Source organism: Rhineura floridana, chromosome 16 (assembly GCF_030035675.1).
Source record: "Rhineura floridana isolate rRhiFlo1 chromosome 16, rRhiFlo1.hap2, whole genome shotgun sequence".
NCBI classification, from domain to species: Eukaryota; Metazoa; Chordata; class Lepidosauria; order Squamata; family Rhineuridae; genus Rhineura; species Rhineura floridana.
Window position 1 is genome coordinate 8810863 of NC_084495.1, and position 27902 is coordinate 8838764.

Here is a 27902-nt window from a genome sequence, read left to right on the forward strand (position 1 = left end):
TGACCAGATGGTGGATGTCCAACCTGTCCCGGATGGGGTTGCACTCCTCCTGAAGGAGCAGGTTCGTAGCTTGGGGGTTCTCCTAGAACCATCTTTGTCACTTGAGGCTCAGGTAGCCTCGGTGGCATGGAGTGCCTTCTACCAACTTCGGTTGGTGGCCCAGCTACGCCCCTATCTGGACAGGGATAACCTGGCTTCAGTTGTCCATGCTCTGGTAACCTCCAAGTCAGATTACTGCAATATGCTCTGCATGGGGCTGCCTTTGAAGACGGTTCAGAAACTGCAGCTTGTGCAAAATGCAGCGGCCAGATTGGTAACAGGGACCAGACGGTTTGAACATATAAAACCAATTCTGGCCTGCTTGCATTGGCTGCCTGTATGTTTCCGAGCTCAATTCAAGGTGCTGGTTTTAACCCATAAAGCCTTACATGACCTGATGGAATGCATCTCCTGACACGAACTCACTCATACACTACGCTCAACATCCAAGGCCCTCCTCCTGATGCCTACTTGGAGGGAAGCTGGGAGTCTGGCAACAAGGAAGAGGGTCTTCTTAGTGGTGGCCCCCAAAGTATGGCATGATCTACTGACGAGGTGTGCCTGGCACCAACACTATTATGTTTTCGGCACCAGGTCAAGACTTTCCTCTTCTTCCAGGCATTTTAGCATGTGTTTTTAAATTTGTGTATTTGTTTTTAATGTTTTAATTGTTGTAAACTACCCAGAGAGCTTCAGGTATGGGGCGGTATACAAATGCAATAAATAAACAAACAAACAGACAAACAAACAAACATAGCTTAAAACAAAGAAACAAACAAAGAATCTTCTGGGATAGCTAGCTATTTATTTTTCAGATTTCTATCCCACATTTCTGGCTATAACAGAGTCCTGAGTTGGCTCATTTTTGTATCTAGCTGTCTCATTCAAGCTTACAGCAATGCCCTACTTTATCCTGCATGCACCAAAAATAAATTAACAGGTCGAAATAAAACTAGGGGCATGTGCAAACTGGCTCCCTCCAGGCTCATTAATAAGTGGGATTTATCACCAAGAATGTATCTTCCCCTCTCCTTCAATGCCCTGAATTTCCCTCCCCAAGTCAATTGTGATTTAGCATTACATTATACAGCCACGAGAGTGGCTGTATACTATAGCCAGCATGGATTTTTCACATTCCGCAATGTCAAATTGAAAATACCCCCTTCCCATTCTGATGCTTCCCATAAGCTCATTTCAAAACAAAACCACTAGTCCTGAACTCAAGAAACGCTTGCTTAACAACCCTCTAAAGTTTCATGGCGATAAACAAAACAGTCAGAAAAAATCGAGAGTTCAATGTCTAGAGAGAGATGGAAAAAAACCCAGACCCCTTTTGGACTTTTTTCTCTCAGAGTTCTCATAATCTGTTGAAATTCATTAAAAAAAATCAGCCATGTTCACAGGGTACCTGGAATCCTGTTACTGACCTTGCCCCATACGCTGATCTTCATCTTCTGCAGTTTAAAAGTTAAAAAAATGCCTGGCTGATTTTTAATTAATTTAATAAATTTTGGCTTGAACTCAATGATAATGTTGGGCATGCTCAGTAAGAACCAACTGTCGGTATTCTAAAAGCCAGACTCACAGCTGCTTCACTTGGCTAATCACGAGGCTATACCCACAGCAGGTTTTGATTGCACGTGAGACAGTCATGGCTTCCCCTAAAGAATCCTGGGAAGTGTAGTTTGTGAAGGGTGCTGAGAGGAGACTCCTATTCCCCTGACAGAGCTCCAGTGGCCAGAGTGGTTTAACAGTAAGCTGCTCTGATTGAAGCTCTGTGAGGGGAACAGGGCATCTCCTAGCAATTCTCAGCATCCTTCACTAACTACACTTCCCAGGATTCTTTGGGAGAAGCCATGACTGTCTAAAGAGAAATAAAGGCCTGGTGTGGATGTGGCCAGGGACAGCTTTGGTTTAAATTTGGGTGGGAGGCTACATGTGCCTGCTGTAGAATAAAAAGGTGGGGAAAATGCCGAAAAGCAATGATACTGTTCACAATGTTTTCCTTTTGGAAAGGAAAGGGGCTTCCCTTTCCCCAGGGCTAACCCATCCAATCTCCTATCCTCCCCATCCTCCTCCCCTCCCTGCCCCTCCCCCAGGTCAGTGTTGAACTAATACCTGGGAGATCAGGATTTGAATCCCCACACAGCCATGAAGCTCACTGGGTGACCTTGGGCCAGTCACTGCCTCTCAGAGGAAGGCAAGGGTAAAACCACCTCTGAATATTGTTTACCATGAAAACCCTATTGATAGGGTCACCATAAGTCAGGATCGACTTGAAGGCAGCCCATTTCCATTTTCAAACATGATTGCACAGAAATAAATCCCATTGAACTCAAAAAGTATGCAACTGAACAAACTCACCCTCCCTTCTCCTTCCTATCTCCTATCTCCTATCTCCTTCCTATCTTGCCCCTTCCTTCCCCTCCAATCCCCTACCCTTCCCATCCCCTCCTTCCCCCTCCCTCACCCTCTTCCTCCCCATGGTCAGTTTTACCTCACTTAAGCATGATTGCACAGGACTAAATACCACTGAACTCAATAAGCATGCAAATGATCAAACCTGCCCTCCCCTGCCCCTTCCTTTGCCCCTCCCCCTCCAATCCCCTCCTTCCCCGTCCACCTCCTTCCGCTCCCCTCCCTTTCTCCTTCCCTCTCCTCCCCTCTCCTCTCCCCTCCCTCTGCTCCTCCCCCATGGTCAGTTTTACCTATCCTAACCATGATTACATAGGAGTAAATCCCACTGAACTCAATAAGCATGCAAATGATCAGACCTGCTTTTTCCCCTCCTTCCCCTCTCCCTTCCTCTTCCCCTCCCCTGTTCCTTCTTCCACATGATTGCATGGGAGTAAATCCCACTGAACTCAATAAACATGCAAACGATCAAACTTGTCCTTCTCCTCCCCTCCCCCTCCTGCCTGCTCCCCTCCCCCTTCTCCCCTCTGCCCCTCCTCCTGTCCCTCTTCCTCCTCCCCTCCTCCTCCTCCCCTGTGGTCAGTTTCACCTATCCTAAGCATGATTGCAGGGGAATAAATCCCACTGAACTCAATAAGCATGCAAATGATCAATCCATTCTCAGCAAGCTTGCACGGGATCAGATTTCTTACCTCTGGGATTAAAACGCAGAGAAATTCACAAATAGGCAAAAAACCTTGTGGTTTAAGAACGTACCTATAGCCAACAGATATTTCTATCAAACTTTTAAAAGCAGAGAAATTGGGCAGCTATAGTAAATGCACCAGGGGAGCAGGAGACCTCACACATCTCTGAGGTATTGTACTGCCCTACAAATTGGTCAAAATGCAAACACAATTTGGGTTGGTCTTTCACAGTCCAATCCACTTCCTGTGTAACTTGGAAGAATTTAGTAACATGTGCCTCCATTTCTATTTTTTTCCACTCTTAAATTCAGTTTACGTCTTTTCTGCTTCAGTTTGTGATAAAAAAGCCAATATGAAAATGTGTATGCATTATTTGTGCATATTTCTTCTGATATACACATTTTTGTGTACAATTTTGCCTAATTTGCATATTTTCAAGCCCTTTTCGCCAGTATAATGCATTTTGCATGCCACTTTCACCAATATACACATTTGTGAATGCTTTCCCCAATATGTCCATTTTTGTATGCATTTTCTAGTTAACAAAAAAAAAATTCAGATACATCGCATCACAAAATTCATACCAATTTGAAGCATGCACATTTCAAATGATAGCTGTGTTTCAGTACATGTGTCGGTTTGGGAAGTGCAAAATAGATGGGTTCGTATTAAAATGCAAACCGAAACAAATTTCTCCCACATTCCTTGACCGGGCCAAATATAACTCACTCTTTAGTCCATGCAAATGTAATAACCCTATTATTGCCTTCAATTAAGTGTTTTTCCCCCAAGAATGTCATTTCTTTCCAGCAGGCAAACCCATTTGGGAGCCACTCTTCAGATACGACAGAAAGGGGGTATCAAATATAGCCTAGTCTTTTATTTATCTATGTATATAAAAAAATAATTACAAACCATATTTTGGCCCTCAAAAGAGCCCCCAAGGCATTTTATAACAAATACCTTAATATGATAAAAACAGTGAGAATATTCTAAAATATGTTCTTAAAAAACATCAAACTCTTAAAATGCTGCATCAAAAGAGGACTAAGCAATGCTCGAGAAAACCAACACAACACTTACATTCCAATGAGATGGCGCTTGTCAGAGATATAAGAAAAAATTCTGTCATTCCCTAATAAAGAGAAACAGCTACCTCTGGGGAGACTGGCACAGTTGGTTCAAAATTAAACAGTAACCCAGCATGCCAAACATGAAAAAAAAATGCCCACACTTTCCATTAAATGCAGAATTTATAGTGATTTTTTTTTGCAAAGTGATGACATCCCCCCCTCCAGTAAGTCAATACTGTTAGGAAAAGCAGGATAAGGCATTTTCTGGCCCAAGTCTGATGCTAGAGGAATCTCTAACAGGCTTATGATCTTGAGGAAGCTGGAACAAGGAGGGTCTTAGTTAAAAAAAATTGCTAGGAGAGTAATAAATCCTGCTCACCTTAATCCTGAATATTTTCTTCATACCAACTCAGATCAAAGAAGGCTACCTTCCAAATTCCCAGTGCTACGTAGAGCAGTGCCTTCAGTCGTGTCCTGCCCAAATACTGACCAGGATCAAATGTAGCTTAATCTGAGAGCTTTGGTAGCCTTACGGCTAAAAACAAAACTGGGTGACCCCTTTTAAATCAGGGGGGAAAAGAGACCATCTGGAGAACACATTCTCATATTTTTGGTAGAGCACCGAACCTAACCTATTACAGACAAGAATCAGAAAAGCAGAAATTTCATGTTTTTTGAGACCCTCCGCTTCTCTACATTAATGCTCAAGTCTATTAAATAGCTTCAAACATTTCCCACTAACGCAAATCCAAACACACCGATAATGTTTCAAAAATATCTGCTCTGTGGTGCAGGGTGCTCTCTGCACATTTTTCATGCAGCTAAATTTCCAGGGTCTTGTGTGTGTTTTTTCCTGGTCCCAGAAGCACCACTTTCAAAAAACAGCAGGGAAGGCTAAATTTGAGGTATCATAGATACGACTGGGAATGAATGAGCCTGGATACCTAAGTTATCACCATGGCTTCCACAAGAATGCCACACAAAACATGCTCAGAGATGCACAGCCCAATCCTACATGTTTTCTCAGAAGTAAATCCCACTGGTTTCAACGGAATTCATTCCCTAGTAAAGGTGAATAGATTTGCAGAGGAAAAAGAAGGTCAGTTGAGCTGCATAAGGAGAAACTCAGCTTACAAAAACAGCTGTGATGCAAACAGTATGTATAATTTAGCTGAAGCCTAAGTACATGTAACTGCAGTTTGTCTGGATTCATCCCTTCATACCCTTTCCTCTTCCTTTCATGTATTCAGTTCTGGCATCGTTCAGATTAGAATCTCCTTGGAGCAGAGACTCTTTATCTTTTTCAGTATGTCACATTGCAAAGCACCTTGGACAGCACTATATTATTAATGGTAGTGACTTGTATCTAACTTAGTCATATTCAGAGTAGAGCCTACTCTAGAAATCAGCGGGCTTAAGTAAGTCATGACCAACTTAAATCCATTAATTTCAAAGGGTCGCCTCTGAGTACTTAATTGGATACAATGATTTATACAGAGCAGGTTTTACTGATGCAATGGAACTAGCCATTAAATCCTTCTGGACAACCAGGAGTTGACCAGCTTAAATGTAGTAACATGATAATTTATGGAGATCCCCAACCACATGATGCACCCTGCAGGATAAAGATCCAACAGAGCCAGTTCTTAATGCAGGTGGGATCTGATGAATGTGACCCCAAATTTATCCAGCAAGGTGTCTGTGGCACCCATTATACGAAACCAAACATAATGCAGCTATTTCTTTTTTAACAGAAAAAGCCCATTCATGCAAACTTTAAATACACCTTTTCTTTGCTTTTGTTTCTGTCTCACAACAAAAGAGCAGTTCATTAAAAAAAGGTTAAAGGTTACCCTTGAAAAAGTGCCACTTAACTCACAAGTAAGAAAACATTAAAAGTCTACTTACAATTTACAAATAATTGTGAAACTGCTCTTTGATCCTAACTTGCAAAGGGTTTTGGAAGCTTAAAAAGTTAATGTTATCCAAAAAGTAAAGCACATACAAATCACAAGTGGCAGATCTACTGTTAACTTCCTTTAAAACTTATATATAGACGCTAGATTTTCCTGGGGTTCAGCATAGCCACAGACCCAACCTTACAATGCTAATCCAGACTTTTGTAAAGTGCTTTACCACAAATGCCACCTACATCTCAGTACTTGTATTTAATTTAGATCATGTCTTCTTGGGCTGCAATTCTACACATCCCTACCTAGGAATAAGCTACGCTGAGTGCAGTGGGGCTTACTTCTAAGCCGACATGCAATCGGATTCTAACATAAGTCATCAATGAAATGAGGGGGTCTCTGTGAGCCTGTGTGTTTACCCAGTGAATGCAAGAAAATAATGGTACTCAATAAAGCAAATGGGGGAGATGTATGTTGTAGGAAAAGCATATGACAGGATTTAAGAGCAACAGTCTGAAAGTGGGGTGGAGGGAGGGGTAAGAGAAACCCCAGTTGTCTGCAGGTTCTCTAAAGTGGAAAATAAAATCCTATCTCCCCCTGTTCCCAGTAAAAGGAAAGCCAGGTGTCATAGGAAATTCATCCACAGTGCATCGGATAAGACAAGCAAACTCTCCTGCTTTCCACAGTAGCCTTACTTCTAAGAGTATTTTTAGACAGGACCATATAAATCACTGCAGTTCACAGTACAGCGCACCATTTCCTTAGGAAGGAATGTTAAAAACTCGGTGTATCTGCTATGGCTGATCCTGGCCACTGGCATATTTAAGCCATGTCTATTGGTGTTTAAATGCAATGTGTCATCTTGCTGAAGGATATTTCATAAGGCGGTCTTCACAGACACCCCTCCCTGTGGGAATATAAAGACAGCCCACCCACCGACTCTAGTGGAGGTAATGGCTTAGGTTGTCTAACAAATGTGGTGGCAAAGAGGTAGCCTAACCTACCAGTTTTAACATGTTAGAATAACCATCATAAAACCCACATCGACTCCATACAACAGGCCATTTGATTGGGTCAGTCAGGAGAATTACCAGCTATATTCTAGCAACCGGCAGTATTTCTTAATGCATTTTATACACTAACTCTCATTCATATCCAATTAATGGAGATGTACATTAATAGACCACAAAAAGAGATACATTGCACAGTGCAACATATCGAATCAAAGCCTTCCTCCGTGTTGCTTCCCACAGATGCATCCCTCACAATCCATTGCACACAAGCAGAGAGGCTTACGAATGCGTACATATAGGCAAGCAGGTCGGCAAGCAGGCAGTATTCATCCAGAGTGATCAAGGAAAGCATTTTCACTCATCACACCCAGCATCCATTAATGTATATATATATATATATATATATATATATATATATATATATATATATTTACAGGACAAGACAAGACGAGGAACCATAAACTATGGGTTCTAATAATTAAAATATATGTGTGGGTTTGTCGTTTGTTTTTTAAAGAAAACTTACATTGATTTTTGGCAATTTCCTTCAGTCATTATACACAGCAGTTGGGCTGTGTACAGAATACCTGATCCAAAGAGAAATATAACCACATTATGAAAAGAGACAGGGATGGTGGAAGAGCAGGAATCAGGTTGAACATGCAGCTTCTAACAAACGTTTGGAGGAAGCAGCTCCCTCTGCCGGGTCCCCCACTGCCCCTCCAGTCAGAAAAGCTGGTCCAGTTAGCTGTCCGCTCACTCACTGCCTAAACTGGGAAAGCAGGAAATGTTCCCTAGCTGTCCTTACCCTCTGAGGAAGGGGGGGGAGAGGAAATAAATATCTATTCAGCCTCAAATGCTGAGATAGAAAGGAGCAAAAGAGTGTCAGAAAATCTCTGAGCAGTGGTGGGAGGGGGGTGGAGAGAGAGATTGGGAATGACATAAACGGGAGCTTTGAAGATGAAGAAAAAACCAACGTAAGAATGATCTATCCTTTTATCCTTAAATGAACTGGATTCCAACACATTGGCCACCAGAAATAATGGCCAATGGGTCTAGCATCAACAGTGGTTGCATGGGAAGTTGCCAGGAGCAAGGAGGAGGGAAATGTGTTAATGCTGTTCTTATCTAGAAGGGTTCCTGGAGCTTTAAGGTGGTGGGTTACAGTTCAGGAAGAAAGGGTTCTTAACAATAAAATAAAAAGTACAGTGGTACAGGGGTTGCTATGATACAGTCAATTTCAGCTTCGTTCTTGGATACTGTAGCAAGGCTATAACTCACATGTGGTCACAGTTGCTAGGATCTCTCTCTCTCTCTCTCTCTCTCTCTCTCTGACTTCTATACAGGGAGGCAAAAGGCCATAGGTGGAGCGTTGCTATACATCCAGGAGGGAAACAGTGCTCAAATTATGTGGTGGGGGGAAATGTAAGAGGGGTGTCTTGATGAAATACATAAGCCCCACTCCTTGATTACCATCAACTTTATCTAAATCAAGGCACCTCCTGGTGTCACCTAAAGCCATGACTACAAAGGGTTGGAGAGGTTGCCCTCTCTGTGCTCCCTCCTATAATTTGAACACCAGAAAGGGAGGGGGCAACTTTGCAAAATGTGAAGGCTTCTGATGCCATAAAACAGGATAGTCCAAATTTGCATAAGAGGTAAGTAACATGATGTGCTGCAGGTGTTAAGCATCCATTTATAGAACTGCCCTTCACAGTTTGCCAAGCACAATCACAGAATTGTCCACAGGATCTGATGCAGCCTCTGGCCTCTTTTGTAATAACAATTACTCATCACAGGAGACCTCTGGCCATCTAGATGTTGTTGGGACTTCAACTCCCAACAGCCCTAGCCAGCATGGCCCATGGTCAGCAATGATGGGAGCTGGAGTCCAACAGCATTTAGAGGGACTCCATCTTCACCTCTAAAAGCTGAGAAAAAATTCTTCACTCCCCCTTACAAAAGGCTTATTTTGCTCTTCAGCCACTTGGGAAACCTAGCCTTTGCATTTTCAAACCTAAAGTGCAAACTTGTAGGCGTAGTTTTGGAGGTTGCTCTATATTTGAAAATGTGATCTTGAATTGGGTGGGTACGCCAACTCTTTAGGCTCCAATATTGCACATGCTTCCTTGTGAATAAGTCTCATTGACCTCGTTGTTGTTGTTGTTATGTACCTTCAAGTCGACTATGACTTATGGTGACCCTATGAATCAGTGACCTCCAAGAGCATCTCTCATGAACCACCCTGTTCAGATCTTGTAAGTTCAGGTCTGTGGCTTCCTTTATGGAATCAATCCATCTCTTGTTTGGCCTTCCTCTTTTTCTACTCCCTTCTGTTTTTCCTAGCATTATTGTCTTTTCTAGTGAATTAGGTCTTCTCATGATGTGTCCAAAGTATGATAACCTCAGTTTCATCATTTTAGCTTCTAATGGTAGTTGTGGTTTAATTTGTTCTAACACCCAATTATTTGTCTTTTTTGCAGTCCATGGTATGCGCAAAGCTCTCCTCCAACAACACATTTCAAATGAGTTGATTTTTCTCTTATCCACTTTTTTCACTGTCCAACTTTCACATCCATACATAGAGATCGGGAATACCATGGTCTGAATGACCCTGACTTTAGTGTTCAGTGATACATCTTTGCATTTGAGGACCTTTTCTAGTTCTTTCACAGCTGCCCTCCCCAGTCCTAGCCTTCTTCTGATTTCTTGACTATTGTCTCCAATTTGGTTAATGACTGTGCCAAGGTATTGATAATCCTTGACAAGTTCAATGTCCTCACTGTCAACTTTAAAGTTGCATACATCTTCTGTGGGGCTGTTTTTCAAGTTAACACGAATTAGGCTGCACTTAAGAATCATGGGTTGTTGATTTATTTTATTTTATTTTAGGTTTTTTTGTTTGCTTTAAACAGGAAATCTGTAACAGCTCATCACAAAGTTCAACTGCTCTCAGAGTACTCAGCTAATATTAGGCTAATTCACTACCAGTAGGTAGGGTGCTAAAAATAGGGTTGTCTGTTTCTAAAATGTTGCTTAAAAATGTATGCAGTAAGTTTCTACTGATCATTCTTCACAACTGATTGTGAAGAAAAGGCTACAATCTTACACAGCTTTGCCTGGGAGTCAGTTCCATTATACTCAGTAAGACTTTTACAGTAAGCATGTATTGAATAAGGCTGTTAACCTCTTAAATCCATCTACAATTTTAATCCACCTCAAGTTTTTCTCTCTGTCTGTTTCTTCCTGCCCTCCTAATTTCCAGGTAACCCAAGAGAATGTCTGAATCTGGCACTTTTATTTCATTAATGGGAGAGGGGGTGATGGAGAGAAGAGATCTGTCTTGATTTTTTTAAAAAAATCCTGCTGAACTGCCAAATTTCAGACTGAATGTAGAATAGGCACCTGTTACTCTGGCAAGAATTATCAGCATCAGCATAACTATATGCCTGTTGCTATAAACTATTATGAATCCCCAAACAGAAGAACTTAAAGGTACCCCAAGTTTGCTTAAATGCACCTCCAAAGTAAATAAATAGATAGATAAGCTCCAGTGACGGAATAAAAATGAGTCATGACAACCATGCTAAAAAGAGGACAGATTGTTCACACACTAAGCGCTCACACATTCATATGCACATATGTGTATGCATGCACACACGCACACATGCACAGAGCAAACTGCCAACATCTGCATATCGAGAAATCTGATTCATCCAGGTGGTGGTATTTGTCAGTTACCAAGTGCTGCGTGCAGTGATTATGTTTGGACAAATGTGTTCAAATCAAACATTAGAGAAATAACCAGCATTCTGAGGTGCTAAAAAAGCCTGTGTATCCATTCATCCATAACTTCCTCTTAAAATTCATTGTCCCTCTCTTCCTACAAGTTATACCATTCACCTTTTCTTCTAGATGAAGGAAAGAAATTAAAGATATCATTTTAAATTCAGCCTACCAGGGGTCGGATGGAGATAGAGAATTCAACCAAATACTCTCATGGCATGGTGGCACCATCCCTACACAGGGAGGGAGATTTACCAAGCCAAATTGTCTAACTGAAGATTTACTTTATTTTCATTTTTAAAGACGACCCACGCAAATGCCATGTATGTGGTAACACCTGTTCCTTCTGTTAAATCTACAAATGACTTACGAGAAATCAGGGCAGTTGGCAATTCAAATTATGGGTTGTGAACAAACAGCAATATTACAGTATACCTATACTAACACTGGCTGTGAGCATTCAATGTATTCTTCATTCAAGCATTGGCAGAATTGTCCAGAAATAGCTGGAATCTCACCCAATGCTCCCACCCAATCTTCTCTGCTGTAGTTTTATGAAGTTTACGAGACTCATTTGTGATGTTTTTGCTAATTTCAAACACCAGCACTAATAACTATGTAAAATTATGTGCTGATGCTTTGGTCAATTTCAAACACCACCAGCATTTTTAGTATGAAAAATTATGTGCTGAATTGTAACACACACACACAAACACGTACAGCAAAGAATAGAGTTGTGGGAATGATGCAAGAAAATGGAACAAGCTCAAATTGCCTATGCTATTTCCCTGCAATTAAATACATAAAGAGCAGGGACAATGCAATCAACCATACCCTTTCCATATATCACAGCTTTGTAAAAAAACACATATGAATCAAATATATGCTTTGTTTTATCATACCAGCAACCCACGTACCCTTTCCTGTCCCCCCCACAAGCCCCCCTCATTGTCAAGCCATCTCTCATGGAACAATTTCATTTTCTTTTTGGAACGACCAAGGGACACCTCTTCTGCCAGTCACATAATATGCAATTTGGCACTTCATTCTCAAGGAAATCAATGTAAATTAAGTCACCCTAAGCTGTCCATGTGGGAATTTTGTTATCTCTGTGGTGGGTAAAGATTTTTCTTTTTCTTTTTTTCGCCTCCCCTCCCCCTCCATGTCAGCCTTGACAGACCAAGTCACTTCAAAAAAGCGTCTTGGAAAAAAAGAAAAGACAGCCTGCTTAAACAAAACAAAACCCCTCTTCTCTTTGCAAGCTTGCAAGATGGGAAACATACTGACAGCCAAAGCCAAGCTGGCTGAATGGGGCAACTGTGAATAAGCCGCATGAAAGGCAGAACTGGAAAGGTTGAAATGGGGCTGGAAGGTCTGAAGATTCAAGACACACTGTCAAGGCAAGAGAATCAAATAAACCTTTCTCCCTCCCTTTCTCCTCCCCAATGGCTGACTAAAGCAGTCAATGACATTTCTTTCCTTTCCAACATCTTAAATACATATCCGGCAAATTTGCACTCTCTAGCTCTGCAATCTCCTTTGCAAAGGCATTTGATTTCCACTTATTTGGCAAGATTTAGTCTGGTGTTAAGCCAAAGTATGTCAGTGTCCTTATCTTTTCTTTTAAAATAATAACAATTTTTCAAAAGTAGACACGCAGACAAACATACACATACACATTATATATAAACCAACAATGCATTTATCACTTATGAGGATGCAAACCCATGTTTCGCTCTGAAATCTCTGTCTCCTTTGCAATCCTTTGCACAGGGCAAGGGATCTAAACATATATTCACTATAAACAGAGAAACTAAGATAGCAACAGCTCTCTATAGCTCGGTAGACATAGAGATATTGGCTGCTAAGAATATACCCATCCATCCACCCACCCACCCACCCACCCATCCATCCAAGAATTCACCGGGCATTAAGCAGATACACTTGCAGACATACTTAAAAGACAAGACATGACAAAAGATTTAGGGAGAGATAATATACCAACGTCATACAGATCACAGCGAGGCCATGTTGAATTTCAAAGCTGCTCTCCCCCCTCAGTAAAGAAATTCCTCTCTCTCTCTCTCTGTATGCCTATGCAACCTCTCCCTTTCTCTCTGGAGGCTTTTTGTTTGTTAAGTTGGCTACTTGGGCTTTCCTTTCCTTTGAAGTTTTGCTTAGTGGTCCGCCGCCGCCGCCTCCTTGGCTGCCACCATCACCAACTCAGGAGCAAAAAAGACAAAAAGGGACGAGGGGAAAAAGAAGCCGCCAAGTGTTTGTGGGGGGAGGGCGGCCGAGGGGGCAGCGCGCGCGCGCGCGAGCGGCAGGGAGCGACCCGAGAGCCCGGAGTCCCTTCAGCGGGTGCCCAAGAAGAACATGAGGACGACATTGACCAGAAGCAGGACGACGATGACAGCGAAGACCACCACCGTCTGCACGTCCAAGGTCATGGTGCAGTGCAGCACGCTGTAGTGCTCCAGGTGCGGAGCCGGGAGGCTCGGCGCTGTCAACCTCGGCTCGGTGAGACTGTCCATACATCCACCATGCTCGACGGGAGGCGGCGGCGAGAAGGGGACGGCCCCGCGCGCGCGGCGGGGGATACGGGGGGGGGTCTTGCTTGGCGGCGGCTCTCTCGGGTCTGCTGCTTTGTTTGTGTCGCGGGGGGGGGAGGAGGAGGGCGCGTGCCGGCGCCTGTTGCTTGGGGCTGCCCCCCCTCTCAGCCCGGGCTGGGGCCGGCGAGGCCGAGCGGGAGCGGGAGCAGGCGCGGCGTCGGCCCGGCGGGGATGCGCGCCGAGGCTCTCCCGGGGCTGCTGCGCTCGCGAAGGCGGCCCACAGCGCCGGAAGGGGGTCCTGCTGGCTCGGCTGGGCGTCGCTCTTCGGCTCCCGGGTCCGCCTTGGTGCGCCCGCGCAGCGCCGAGCAGCAGCAGCAGCAGCAGCCTGGCCGAGCGGGAGGGCTGTGCAAGCCGCCGCCGGAGCTGGCGTCGCCGGGCGGACCCCCTTCGCATACGAATCAGGGGCCGGGGGCCGTGCGGAGGAGAGGCGGCGCTGTCACTCCGTCGGCGGCCAGGAGAAGAGGGGGGAGGAGGGGGGAGGGAAGGAACGAAGGAAGGAGAGAGAGAGAGAACTCCGCGCAAAGGCCCCTTCCCTCTGCCCGCCGTCCTTCTGTCCAAGCGCCTTCCTCTTCCCTTCCTTTTGCCGTCTTGTCTCCGTCCCCTCCCCGCTTTCTCTTCCTCCCCTGGTTTCCCTTCCTTCCTTTTAAAACTCCTTTCCCCATTTTCTTCCTCTCTTTCCTTCCTTCCCCTTCGCGCTCTTTCTTTTCCTCCTGCCCTTCCTCTTCCACCAGGGAAGGCATCAGGGACTCAGCAAGAAGGAAGGGAGGGGTCTGGAGGTGCAATGGACACGGGGAGCGGGCAGGGCATCCAACAAATCCTGATGGGATCTGATCAAGGTGGATCTATCCCCAACTTGGGGGGGGGGAGAGAGAGAGGCAGGGATACCGGGGTGCCTCTGGAAATCTCACATGCAACAGTTCTCTCCCCATTGTCCCCCCTCCAGCAGCTGGTGTTCAGAGATAGACTGCCTCTGAACATGGAGGTTCCAGGTAGCTATCATGGCTAGCAGTAGTCACTGATAGGCAGATCCTCCATGAATGTGTTTAATCCTGTTTTGAAAGAACACAAGTGGGCAAGGACATTTTGTGGTTGGGAGTGCTAGCTGGGCTCTTTCCCACACTTTCTCATTTTCTATTTTTTCCCCAACAGCCAGTCAGCATTCCATGCCCAATGAGCATGCTCAATCCTCACTGAGCTTTTTTTTTAAAAAAAGCAAAACACCTCCAGGGGAGGGCTGCAGCTCAGTGGCAGAGCCCCAGCTTTGCATGCAAAAGGTTCCGGGGTCAATCCCCGGCATCTCTAAGTAGAGCTGAGAGAGGCCCCTGCCTTGAAACCCCAGAGAGCTGCTGCCAGTCTGTGTATACAGTACTGAGCTAGATGGACAAAGGGGGTGACTCTGGTATACAGCAGCTTCCCACATTCCTTTACAGTTTTGAGACTTCTGGGGGGGGAGTTTTTGCAAATCCTGGGTTCTCCACAAGCCTGCTGATAGTACCCTCCTGTGCACCTTGGACAGCTCCTTGAAAGTTCAGACTGAAACCCAGAGCTGTTTCCCTGCCTCACTGACATCGGAGCCACCAGCCTCCCCTGCCTTTGTGCATGGGTTCTACAGTTTTGGCTACACAAGAATCCATACATTGAGAATGAGCTCATTATTAGTACAAGAGAAATGTTAACAGGCGTATCGAAGCCCATCCAGTCACAGAAGAGCCAATCAAATGTTTCTGGAAAACCTTCAATCAAGCACATCTTACAGGCAGTAGCCTCTGTTGTTGTTGTTGTTGTTGTTGTTTACTCAGTTCCTGTGAGGTATACTGCCTCTGAACACAGAGGGTTCACTATTAGCTCTTGTGATGTATAGTTGCTGATAGCCATCTCTGTCATGCTTATTCTTTGGCCTCCTCCAAGGATCTTAGGGCGGCACACACAGCCCCCTCCTCGCTTTACCTCACAACCATCTAATGAGGCAGGGACAGAAAGAGACAGGGAGACAGAGAGACTGGCTGGCACAGAGAGACTGGCTGGCACAAGGTCATCCAGTGAGGAGCTTTATGCCTGAGTAGAGTTTGAACCTCAGCCTGCCACCCCAGGCATAATCCAGCTAACAATTCACCAATAAAAGCAACAGAAGAGCCCTGACAAATGGGCACATAGCAAATCCCTTTAGTCTAGCAATCTTTTCCCAACAGGGGACAGCCACATGTTTCTCAGAAGCACTTCATGGGACCTGAAGTGACAGCCTTCCCCCTCTGCCTTCTACCAATTGGTTTTCAGAGAAACATGGCCTCTTATCCTGCCTCTTGTGGCGAACAGCCCTGGCTAGACCTACTCTCCCGCGGATGAGTCTAATTCCCTCTTTAAAGCCATCTCAGCCAGTGCCCATCAGCACATCCCATGGGAGTGAGTTCCACAAGTTAACACTGTGCGAGGTGAGAAGAACTGCACCACCCCACCAAACCTGAATCTCTTCAGCCCACCCATTTTATTGGGTGACCCTAAACTCTAGTGTTTGAGAGAGAAAGGGAGAGAGAGAGAAAGTTTTCTCCGTTTTTCGCCACTCCATGCAACATTTTTTAAAAATTTATTCCAGTTATTCACTTTTTAGGGCCAAGCCCTCATAAAGCGTTATACAGAGAAAAATAAAAAAGGAACAGAACCTCAGGAAGATGATGAAGTATTGAAGGGATACAGCTAATAGTTGTAGGAGAGAGGTACTGAACCAGAACAAAATTCTGTCAAAGAAAGGCAATAATAAAAAGGCCTTTTTGAATGCCAGAACTGAGAGGGTCAAACAATTGGCTGGAAGAGGGTTTCACACCTGCAGGGCTGCCACCAAAAAGGCCCCTCTCATGTGCTGACTAAACTAGCCAAATTCACCGTTGGGCACACAAACAGGGTCTCACAGGCTGACCCATGCAGGGTCATATAGATGCAGACAGTCCTTAAGGTAACCCAGTCCCAAAGCATTTAGGGCCTTAAAGCTTAATAAAAGCACTTTGAATTTGGGCCCAGAATTGCAGCAGTAGCCAGTGCAACTGGCACAAAAGTGGTGTCAAATGTTCAGACCTTCTGGCCTGTTAGCATCCTGGAAGCTGCATTTTGCACCAGTTGCAAGTTTCTGAGCCATCTCCAGAGGCAGCCCCACTTTGCTGAAATAAAACTGTAAAGTGCCTCAAGAAATATATGCATTCAATATTCAAAGGCTGCTGTGAGCCAAAAGCATTTGCCCACTGAGGAGGTTGCTCTCTCTATCTCTGCAGAATGAGGCATTACTTGAAGTTTTCCTCCTTCATATTAGCCTCCATCAGGGGTAGGTAATTCTACCAAATGGTTTGCGCTGATGGATCAATGGCAACTTTATAATAATTTTATGCTACTTGTTGAGTGCATCTCTGTCAATTTCTGTCTGCATTAAATCATTCATGGTTGTTATTGGGTTCATCTATTTGGCAATTAATTTGTACAATAAAATATAATGGCATTTTCTTTTTCTTTTGCTGCTTTTAATGGCTGATGTTTCATTGTGTTGCATGGATACGTTGTTAACTGGCTCAGATCTCACTTTGTGCAAGAAAGGTCTCTCTCTCTCTCTCTCTTAAAATAAAAGGATACGTTTTTGGTATGAAAGAGTGCTGAGGAAGAGGGGGAGGTGGGATACTTCACCCAAAAGGAAAAATAAAACGATGCTTTCACAATACATGTACATGCTACCTGGTTCTAGCAATATATTTTATTTATTTATTTATTTGATTTATATCCTGCCCTTCCTCCCAGCAGCAGCCCAGGGTGGCAATATATCAACATCTATATGTACCAATTGTCCTCTTCAGGCAATTCTGTATGCAAGTAAACATGGGGGAGTAGCAAGGATGAGCACACTATCTCCCCCCCCACTGTTTCAGTCACCCTCCAGAAGTTCTAAAATGCCTGGGGAGCCTCCACGAGTCTATGCTCCATTCAAAGTGGTTGTGATAACAAGGTTGGCGCAGTGCAAATGTGCTTGCAGGAGTGCCCTACTGGCTCCACCAGGATTTTGAACCATACTGACCTTGCTGCCACTGTGCACCTCTCCCTCTCTGTCCCAGTATGCTGCAGCAACTCAACTGGACAGAGGTCCGCTGCTGTTTAACTTACCTTAGGGACCACCTGTACAACCTCTTTTAATAAGACCTCTTTTAAAGAAACATTCTCTGGACCCAGATGTTTTGAACAACTACAGACCGGTGGCGAATGTCCCTTTTTTGGGCAAGGTTCTAGAGCGGGTGGTTGCCGGCCAGCTCCAGGCGCTCTTGGATGAAACCGATTATCTGGATCCGTTTCAATCCGGTTTTAGGTCCGGTTTTGGCACTGAAACAGCCTTGGTCGCCCTGTATGATGACCTTTGTCGGGAGAGGGACAGAGGGAGTGTGACTCTGTTGATTCTCCTTGATCTCTCAGCGGCGTTTGATACCATCGACCATGGTATCCTTCTGGGGAGGCTTGCGGAGTTGGGAGTTGGGGGCACTGCTGGCAGTGGCTCTGCTCCTACTTAGCGGATCGTCACCAGAAGGTAGTGCTTGGGGAACATTGCTCGACACCCTGGACTCTCCATTGTGGAGTCCCTCAGGGGTCGGTTTTGTCCCCCATGCTTTTCAACATCTACATGCAGCCTCTGGGTGCGGTCATCAGGAGTTTTGGAGTGCGTTGCCATCAGTACGCTGATGACACGCAGCTCTACTTCTCCTTTTCACCTTCCACAGGTGAGACTGTTGATGTGCTGAACCGTTGCCTGACCGCAATAATGGACTGGATGAGAGCTAATAAACTGAAACTCAATCCAGACAAGACTGAGACACTGTTGGTGAGCTCTTTCCCTGCTCAGATGGTGGATGCTTATCCTGTTCTAGATGGGGTTACACTCCCCTTGAAGGAACAGGTTTGTAGTTTGGGGGTCCTTTTTGACCCTTCCTTGTCACTCGAGGCTCAAGTGGCCTCGGTGGCACGGAATGCGTTTTACCACCTGCGCTTAGTAGCCCAACTACGCCCCTATCTGGACAGTGATGATCTCGCCTCGGTTGTTCACGCTCTGGTAACTTCTAGACTGGATTACTGTAACACGCTCTACGTAGGGATGCCCTTGAAGACTGTTTGGAAACTTCAGCTAGTGCAAAATGCGGCAGCCAGGCTGTTGACGAGGACCAATCGGTCTGCGCATATAACACCTGTCCTGGCTCGCTTGCACTGGCTACCTATTTGTTTCCGAGCTAGATTCAAGGTGCTGGTGTTGACCTATAAAGCCTTACACGGTGTGGGACCGCAATACCTTGTGGAACGCCTCTCCCGCTATGAACCTACCTGTTCACTTTGTTCAGTATCTAAGGCCCTCCTCCGGGTACCAACTCACCAGGATGCCCGGAGGACTGTTACTAGATCTAGGGCCTTTTGTGTGGTGGCCCCCGAATTATGGAACAGCTTACCGGAGGAAATACGCCTGGCGCCTACGGTTCTTTCTTTTAGGCGCCAGGTTAAGACCTGGCTATACTCCCAGGCATTTTAATGTTTAATGCTTTATGTTTATGTTTTTAGTTTAATGTGTTCCTTTGTTACTGATTTTATTCTATATTGTATTTTAATCTCGTTTTGTACACCGCCCAGAGAGCTATTAGCTATGGGCGGTCTAGAAATGAAAATAAATAAATAAAATAAATAAATAAAACCTGCCCATTCCTTAAATCTATGTCAGAGGCCCTGTTGATATGCCCGCCAGTAAAATCTATTTGCCTGGCAGGAACAAGAACCAGGGCCTTTTCTGCAGTGGTCTCCTATTTATGGAACTGAATTCTGGGAGGAGTCAGGCAAGTGTCGTCACACACCTCTTCTAAACAAGCTCTACAGACATGCTGTTTTTTTGTTTTTTTTTTAAAGGTCTTTGGGGGATTAAAATGTGAAGCTGGCAGCTGAGTTAGAATGGCTGGGCCATATGTCCAATGCTGGCTTTAGCTTAATTTTGTTGTTATGTGCCTTCAAGTCGACTATGACTTATGGCGATCCTATGAATCAGTGACCTCCAAGAGCATCTGTCATGAACCACCCTGCTCATATCTTGTAAGTTCAGGTCTGTGGCTTCCTTTATGGAATCAATCCATCTCTTGTTTGGCCTTCCTCTTTTTCTACTCCCTGCTGTTTTCCCCAGCATTATTATCTTTTCTAATGAATCATGTCTTCTCATTATGTGTCCAAAGTATGATAACCTCAGTTTCATCATTTTAGCTTTTAGTGACAGTTCTGGTTTAATTTGTTCTAACACCCAATTATTTGTCCTTTTTTGCAGTCCATGGTATCCCCAAAGCTCTTCTCCAACACCACATTTCAAATGAGTTGATTTTTCTCTTGTCCGCTTTTTTCACTGTCCAACTTTCACATCCATACATAGAGATCGGAAATACCATGGTCTGAATGAACCTGACTTTAGTGTTCGGTGATACATCTTTACATTTGAGGACCTTTTCAAGTCCTCTCACAGCTGCCCTAGCCTTCTTCTGATTTCTTGACTGTTGTCTCCATTTTGGTTAATGATTGTGCCAAGGTATTGATAATCCTTGACAAGTTCAATGTTCTCATTGTCAACTTTAAAGTTGCATAAATCTTCTGTTGTCATTACTTTTGTAATTCCCTTTCTTCGGAAGTGGGATATATATTGAAAGCTTCCAGTCTGTGGGCCATTGTTTAGTTTTCCATATTTCTTGCAAGATTTTAGTCAGAATTTGGACTGATTAGCCTTTGTTTATTTATCTGCTTGTAATCAGATTCAATAGTTCTGTAGTTGCATTTTAATGATTGCTATTGATGTATTTGAATGATTCTGAATGCTCTGCAAGATGACTCTTCTGAAAAGTGGTATATAAGTCCAGAGCTTGGAAAGGTACTTTTTTGAACTACAACTCCCATCAGCCCTAGGCAACATGGCCACTGGATTAGGCTGATGGGAGCTGTAGTTCAAAAAAGTAACTTTTCCAAGCTCTGTACAGTCAATCCAGGGCCGGCAACAGGCATGACTGGGCCCTTGGGCACCAGCCTGCCCCGGCCCCCGGCCCCCCAGACCATGTGAGACCGCTCCACCTACCTCTTCTCTCCATGTGAATGCCCTACGCGCTGGGAGCACAGGTTGCTGCCATCAACCAAGATTGCGGCGAAGGCTTCTCTAAGGGGCTGACACCCCCGCTGCCATCTTTGTTGATGACGTGCATGTGCAATATGCTGGATGCACGCACATGCCTGCTATCAATCAAGATGGCAATAGAGGCATCAACCCCTTAGATAAGCCTCTGTTGCCATCAACATTTTTCCAATCTTATATTCAGTTATCCACATTTCTGCAGCAATTTGATTTTCTTTTAAAAAATCCTCTTGAAAATTCTCCATTTTCTAATAGACACATTTTTATAGCAGTTTTGACTAATGCACACATTCTTGCAAGCAATTTCTCCTAATATAATGCAATTTTGAATATTATTTTCACTAATAAATTCAGTTTTATGTGCCCTTTCCCCTAGTCTATGCATTTTTTGCAAACTTTGCTTGGTTGGAGGACTGCATTGCAAAATGTGGGCAAGTGCAAATTTCGAAGGATGGCTGTGGTTCAGTTCTCACATTGTTTTGGAAAGTGCAAAATTGATAGATTCAGCTTTGAATGTGAAGTGAATCTCTAGGATAGAGTTGTTTCTTCTCCTTGCTGATCTACCTCACATCTACACTTGTACTCACATACAGAATGCTGTAAGAGGGCTTCTATTAGGGCTGTGCAGTCCCCCTCCTTGCTCTGGGGCCCAAATGTGTGGGCCCTGGATCAGGATGACCCACCCCATATCCACCCCCAAATTAATTAGGAGCCAGGGCTAATGTTTAATTAGGTTTTTTTAAACCCTAATTAAACATACGGTGGAGAACGACTGTAGCGCAGTGGTAGAGCACCTGCCTTACATGCAGAAGGTCCCAAGTTCCATCACTGGTGTCTCCAGATAGGGCTGGAACAGCCCCTGCTAAATCCTGGAGAGCTGCTGCCAGTCAGTGTAAACAATACCGAGCTAGATGGACCAATGGTCTGACTCAGTATAAGGCAGCTTCCTATGTTCCTATTTTGGGGGGGAGAAGAAGACACTATATTTCATCCCCTTCCAACCGAGAGCAGGAGGGTTCAGTCGTGTGGGGTGCAGGATGTTCCTTCACAAGTGCCTTCCCCACCCATAGAAAACTAGATGTCAGGGAGAAGGCTAGGCCATTCTCCCCAATGCTGTTTTTCTATATTGAAGCACTTTTTGGCAGGGAGAAGTTTTCAGTTGAGTTTCAAGTTGGTCTAGACGCTGGTTGATCACTCCTGAACAATCCAATCCTAAGGTGTTTGCACAATCAATGCAAATCTGGGAATCACCTGTACACTGGGCTCATGGCTAGCCTATGCATACTGCATGGCACTCTGATGTTATACAACCAATAAGCAATAAGCATGGCATCTACATGCGTACAGGCAGGCGTGATCACTGGCATCATCCAAGCAGAGGCGAGACTCACAACAGAAGCAGCAACAGCAGCAGCAACACTTCACTTTGCCTTCAGAAGGAAGGGCCAACTCCACAGCCGTGGTGTCCATGGCTGCAATCCTGTACAGACTTACCTAGGAGTAAGCCCCATTAAATTCAATGGGCCTGACTTGTGTGTAGATTTGCATAGGATTGTGCATAAGCTGGACTACTGCAGCTGTAGGAATCATCAATCCATATACCTTTTATTTTTATTTTTTTTAAAAAAAACCTTCTCCCATAACCAATTCCAGAAACAACATTTATTGTTTATTTTTTGACAGAAAGAAAACACATTCTTGAGAAATGTTAATTAGCCTAGTCTGTTGTCTTTTCAGTGCCTTTCTACAAGTCTTTTCAGTGGATACCTTTATCCCAGTCTGCATCTGTATTAGAACATGTTTTTTTAAAAGATGTTTTAGAGGTGTTTTGTTTTTATGATGTTTTTATCGTTCTATCCCTTGTTGTTTGCTGCCCTGGGCTTCTTTTAGGAGGAAGGGTGGGATATAAATGTAATAAATCAGTAAGGGTAATGTATGGATTTGGGGATTTTGGTTAATTGTTTATTTGAATCATTTCCTTACACAGATATATGCCACCTCTCTTCCATCATGGAGCCCGAGTCAGTGTACTGATGGTTCCTAGCTTCAGCAAGGCAATAGGCTTCACGTGCCTTCAGACCATATCCAGGGACCAGTTGCTAATGACCAGCATGGCTACCTGTGCTTTGTGCGTGATACTTGAAAAAGTTGACTGTGGGAGTGCAATTTAGGAAGCATATTATCTTGCAATCTATTCCTTCCTTCTGTCTTTCAAACTCTAGGCACCCATAAGATGATGTCCTCCTACAAACCATTATTGCCATTGCCATTGCCTATGTATGTTTGTTCTCCTCCCAGGACTCTTGCTCTAAACATTTCTCCTGGTGAGATTCTGATGCTGCCCAAAACTGCCTCCCCCTTCAGTGTCCTCCATGCCCTTCACCAGAGCGAATGCAAAGCACTGAGGTGACTGAAGAGGCCGTTGATTCACAATAACTACTAATCAGCTTAGCCTCATGTGGCACATTTTGTATTCATAGCACAATGGCATTAACAGCCTTGCTAGAAGATGGTGGCAGTATGTGGGCAGAATTGATGCCATTTCATTAATCTTGTTCCAGAACAGCAGTAGAAAATGAAATGGAAGGGGTGAAGGTGACAGTGTGAAAAAGGCGAGGATCAGAAGGATCCAAGAAGCCTATCAAAGTCAGGATCGTGCAGACCGTGGTATTCCCGATCTCTATGTATGGATGTGAAAGTCGGACAGCGAAAAAAGCGGATAAGAGAAAAATCAACTCATTTGAAATGTGGTGTTGGAGGAGAGCTTTGCGCATACCATGGACTGCGAAAAAGACAAATAATTGGGTGTTAGTAAACCAGAACTATCACAAGAAGCTAAAATGATGAAACTGAGGTTATCATACTTTGGACACATAATGAGAAGACATGATTTACTAGAAAAGACAATAGTGCTGGGAAAAACAGAAGGGAGCAGAAAAAGAGGAAGGCCAAAAGAGATGGGTTGATTCCATAAAGGAAGCCACGGGCCTGAACTTACAAGATCTGAACAGAGTGGTTCATGACAGATGCTCTTGGAGGTCACTGATTCATAGGGTCGCCATAAGTCGTAATTGACTTGAAGGCATATAACAACAATACCTGGAATTCAGTGGTCCAAGAAGGGCCAGTCACATGCTTCTTGGAAAGTTCCAAGAAGACTAACAGGAAGTATCCTCTGTTGTTTTTTGCCCCAGCATCTGGTCCTGTGAGATATACTGCCTCTGAACATGCAGGGTCTGCTATTAGCTCTTGCTAGTAGTTGCTGATGGACGTGTGCCATATTTATTTAATACCTTCTCTCCCATACTTCTTCCAAAGATCTTAGGTCAACACACAGAGCAGTTCAAATCAGTAAAAGCTATGATAAGGAAGACCTTAAGGCATCCCAACACACACCCTGCAACACAGTGATGTAAACCAAGACTAAAATGCAAGAACTGCCCCTCCAAGGAAAGAGTTTGCTCTTATCATATAACGAAATTCAGGCTGCATACACACCATGCATTTAAAGCACACTGAAAGCACATTTCCCCCGAAAGAATCCTATGAAGTGTTGTTTGTTAAAGATTCTGGGAACTGGGGCTCTGTGCGGAGTAAACTACAGCTTCCAGGATTCTTTCAATGTGCTTTAAATCTATGGTGTGCGTGCAGCCTCAGTCTACTGAGTAAGCATGGAATGATCTCCCATTATCAGGTCTCACTGTTTCTCAATTTTCCAATCTTAAATTCAGTCCTCCACATTTCTGTAGCAATTTGATTTTTTTTTCAATTCTCATGGAAATTCTTCAGCATTTTAGTGCAAATTTCTAATAAACACATTTTTGTAGGCAGTTTTTGACTAATGTACACAGTTTTGCAAGCAATTTCTCCTAATATAATTCATGTTACATGTTATTTTTGCTAATATATTCATTTGTATGCACATTTCCCTTAATATATCATTTTTGTAAACACGGCTTGGTTGGAGAATTGCATCGTAAAATTCAGATAACTGCGGCAATTTGCTTTTTTTAAATTCTGCAGCAATCTGATTTTTTTTTTAAAAAATCCTCATGAAAATTCTTCAGTATTTAAGTGCAATTTCTTTCTAATAAATACATTTTTGTAGGCAGTTTTAACTAACGTACACATTTTTGCAAGCAATGTATCCTAATATAATGCATTTTTGTGTTATTTTCATCAATATATGCATTTTTATAAATACCAATTGGTTGGAGAACTACATCACAAAATTTGGATAAGGGCAAATTGCAAAGGATGGCTGTGATTTGGTTTTCATATTGTTTCAGAAATTAGCATTTCATGTAATGGGTATTAATCTCACTCTTTTTAATGTATATTTTATCTCAAAAATTATAACTCAAGGAATGATCTAGTGTCTGCCACTCCCCACTGTATCTAAGCCATTATTTTTATTTTTTTAAGCCTGAAGATGATAATCAGTCTTAACAACAGAAAAATGATGGACTGGAAACGGTGTGCTGCATCAGCTATAGCTAAAAAGCAGATCCAAAACCCCTTCAGAAGAAAGGGGGAGAAAGCGAAAGAGGGAAAACGTTTCCCACTCAGTCGAGTATCAGCTGGCCAGCCTTGTAGGAGGAGGTGGCTTAGGGAACTATCTGCTGCATAGATCCCCCCTCTTGTCACAGAAAAGGGTCAAGGACATCTTTGTTCAAGAGGCACCCACTTCAGTTGACTCTCCACAATCAAGCGTGAGAAAATGAAATGGTGCCCTTCATCAAAGACTGGTGAACTATGAAGTCCTTGTGGTACAAACTTTTCAGACAAGTTATTGCACAAAACATCCTTTATTAAGTTCTCACCGCAGTTAGCAGAGTCAAATTCATGCAAACCCAAAACAAATTGCTTAGGATACCCATAAGAAGATGCACATAAATGGCAAACACTCTTTGGAGGCATGTAAAAATGATGCATCTCCTTAGCCTTCCCCAACCTGGTGCCCTGCAGGACGACTCTCATTAGCCCCAACCAGGAAAGTCATGCTGGCTGGGGCTGATGGGAGTTGTAGTCCCATTTATATTGGTTTGACTATCATAGCTGGATGATTTGGGATGATATTCTTGCATTATTTATTTATTTTGTTATTTAATTAATTAATATGCCACAGTGCCAAAACAGGCTTTTAAACTGCTTAAGGGTGTAAGAAGGGCATGAAAGGCACTCAAAGCTTCTCTTTGGCTATTAAAATGTTAATGTTACACATTCCATGTTGAAAATTAACAGCTTGAATCTCCTTTAAGCGGTAAACTTAGTATATAACAATGATATTAATGCTTCACATTTCTAGCACATATTGTTCAGTTGATTTAACAGTAAATAATATTCTACTGATTTACATTTCTAGCACCATCCCTGCATCACAAATTAAATGTTCAGTAGAGACCTTATTCTGTCTTGATATAAAGGCCCATAGCTCAGTGGCAAATGATAAGCTTTGCATGCAGAAGATCCCAGATTCAACTCCTGGCATCTTCCATGAAAAAGATCAGAGAGCAGCAGAAGGAAAAGACCCTTCCTTGCCTGAAAGTCTGCAGAGCAGCTGCCAGTCAGAGCAGATGAAACTGAGCTACTTAGATTAATTGTCTTCTCTGGAACAAGGCAGCTTCCTATGTATACTATTCTCTATCTGATATATATTCTATATCAAAGGTGAGAAGAAGATCTCTGGGTAATTTACAGTAGATCAGCAAGAGTTTCTCATTCACTTTTGTTTAGCAATAGCTACAAAAGGGTTTCCACCCCCCTAAATTTAAAACATCTGCCACATTAAAGTAAGTGTGGAGGGGTTTACATTTGTTTTGGTATGTGCTCAATGTTTGTACTGAAAGAGAAAAAAAAATCTAGGGACCCTGTTTCTTATTTCTAAATCTGGCTGCAGTTGGTGGATCTGAGGGTTCTAAGAATACAAGAGCCCTGATGAATCAGGCCAGACCAGTGGCCCATCTAGTCCAATAACCTGTTCACACCATGGCCAATGGAGTGTCTGCGGGAAGCCCGCAAGCAGGACCCAACCGCATCCTGGGGGCAGGAAGGAAACTGGGCCTACCTTCTCCCAGAAGGTCTTGACCAGAGCTTGGAAGATTACTTTTAAATAGTAATAAATTACAGTTACATGGCCCAGAAAAGTAGTAATTACCGTTTCAATTACAATTGCTCTGAAAGTAGCTTTTGAGAAAAAGTAATAACTAGTTACATTTCAGTTACTTTAAAAAAAAAACCTACAAGGTGCTGGCCTTGGCTGCTGCACATCTAAGTAGCCTAAAACAACATTAAAAATAAACACAGAGAGAGAAGGTAGTAGAAAAACAAGGTAACACAGGAAAGGCTCTTGTCCACCCTGGTCCTGTTTAAAGACGGGAGGAGCTCAGATCTTTATATCTGAGTACTTTAATGTAGGGAAAGTCATTCTTTCAGGTTTGCTGCTCCCAAGTTGTCGTGGGATTCCAAGTTTAAGGCCAGCACTTTGAATTGTGCCCAGAAACAGACCCCCACTGTAAAGCAAAAACCGCTGTAAAGTGGATCCCATTGACTTACATTGACCAAAATGGCACCCGGGGGCAAAAAACCACAGTAAAAGCGGAACAAGCACTGTAAAGTGGGGCCTTTCTACAATTCACAACCGCTGTATTAGCAGAACGCTATAAAGCGAAGCGCTGTAAAGCGGGGCCCTACTGTACTGGGAAGTGTGCTTTCAATTGCTGTTGCTCCCAATTTACTGTCTGTGAAAGTAGACAAAACCATGTGTGTTTTCTCTCTGTCAATTATTACTCACTGGAATTGGGTTGGCTGTCAGAGTGAGTTTATAGCAGCCCACAGAGTAGGCAGGAAAGAGTAGAGAATCTTCTAAACTTTTACTAATTTCTCAAACCTCTCTCTGCAGTGGTCAGATCTCTAAAGAATTATCATTCTCATTCTGAGAATTAGCCACATCCAAAATGGCAGTCAGGGTTAACGTAAGCATCCTCTGCACTAAGAGTTTTGAAGCTGGTAATAAGAGTTATAAGTCCCATCAGATGAGATGCTTTCAAAATGAGAGTTGATCAGTTAAAACATAAACAAGTAACACAAACCAAGAGTGCTTCAAACTGGCAGAGATAAAGGTGGCATAATCAGTCACAAACTTCAGACTGAATGTACACAGCCTGATATTTTTTCAGTTACAGGTCCTGTATTTTGAGTCCACCTTCAAAC

General features: G+C 43.5%; 2 protein-coding genes across 3 annotated transcripts in view; both read right to left on the reverse strand.

Annotated features, from left to right (window-relative positions):
• Window positions 1-27902, reverse strand: part of ARHGEF9 (Cdc42 guanine nucleotide exchange factor 9) — a 290941-nt gene that overhangs the window by 133540 nt on the left and 129499 nt on the right. The gene's annotated exons all lie outside the window — the stretch shown is intronic.
• On the reverse strand, window positions 13277-13723 carry LOC133371112 (uncharacterized). Its single transcript, XM_061598110.1, has one exon. It carries the CDS (start codon window positions 13454-13456, stop codon window positions 13277-13279), a length of 180 nt encoding a protein of 59 aa, XP_061454094.1. The 5' UTR covers window positions 13457-13723.

What these genes read in the sequence shown, in the direction of transcription:
- LOC133371112 (XM_061598110.1), bottom strand. Translation starts at nt 13,456, where the DNA reads ATGGACAGTCTCACCGAGCCGAGGTTGACAGCGCCGAGCCTCCCGGCT.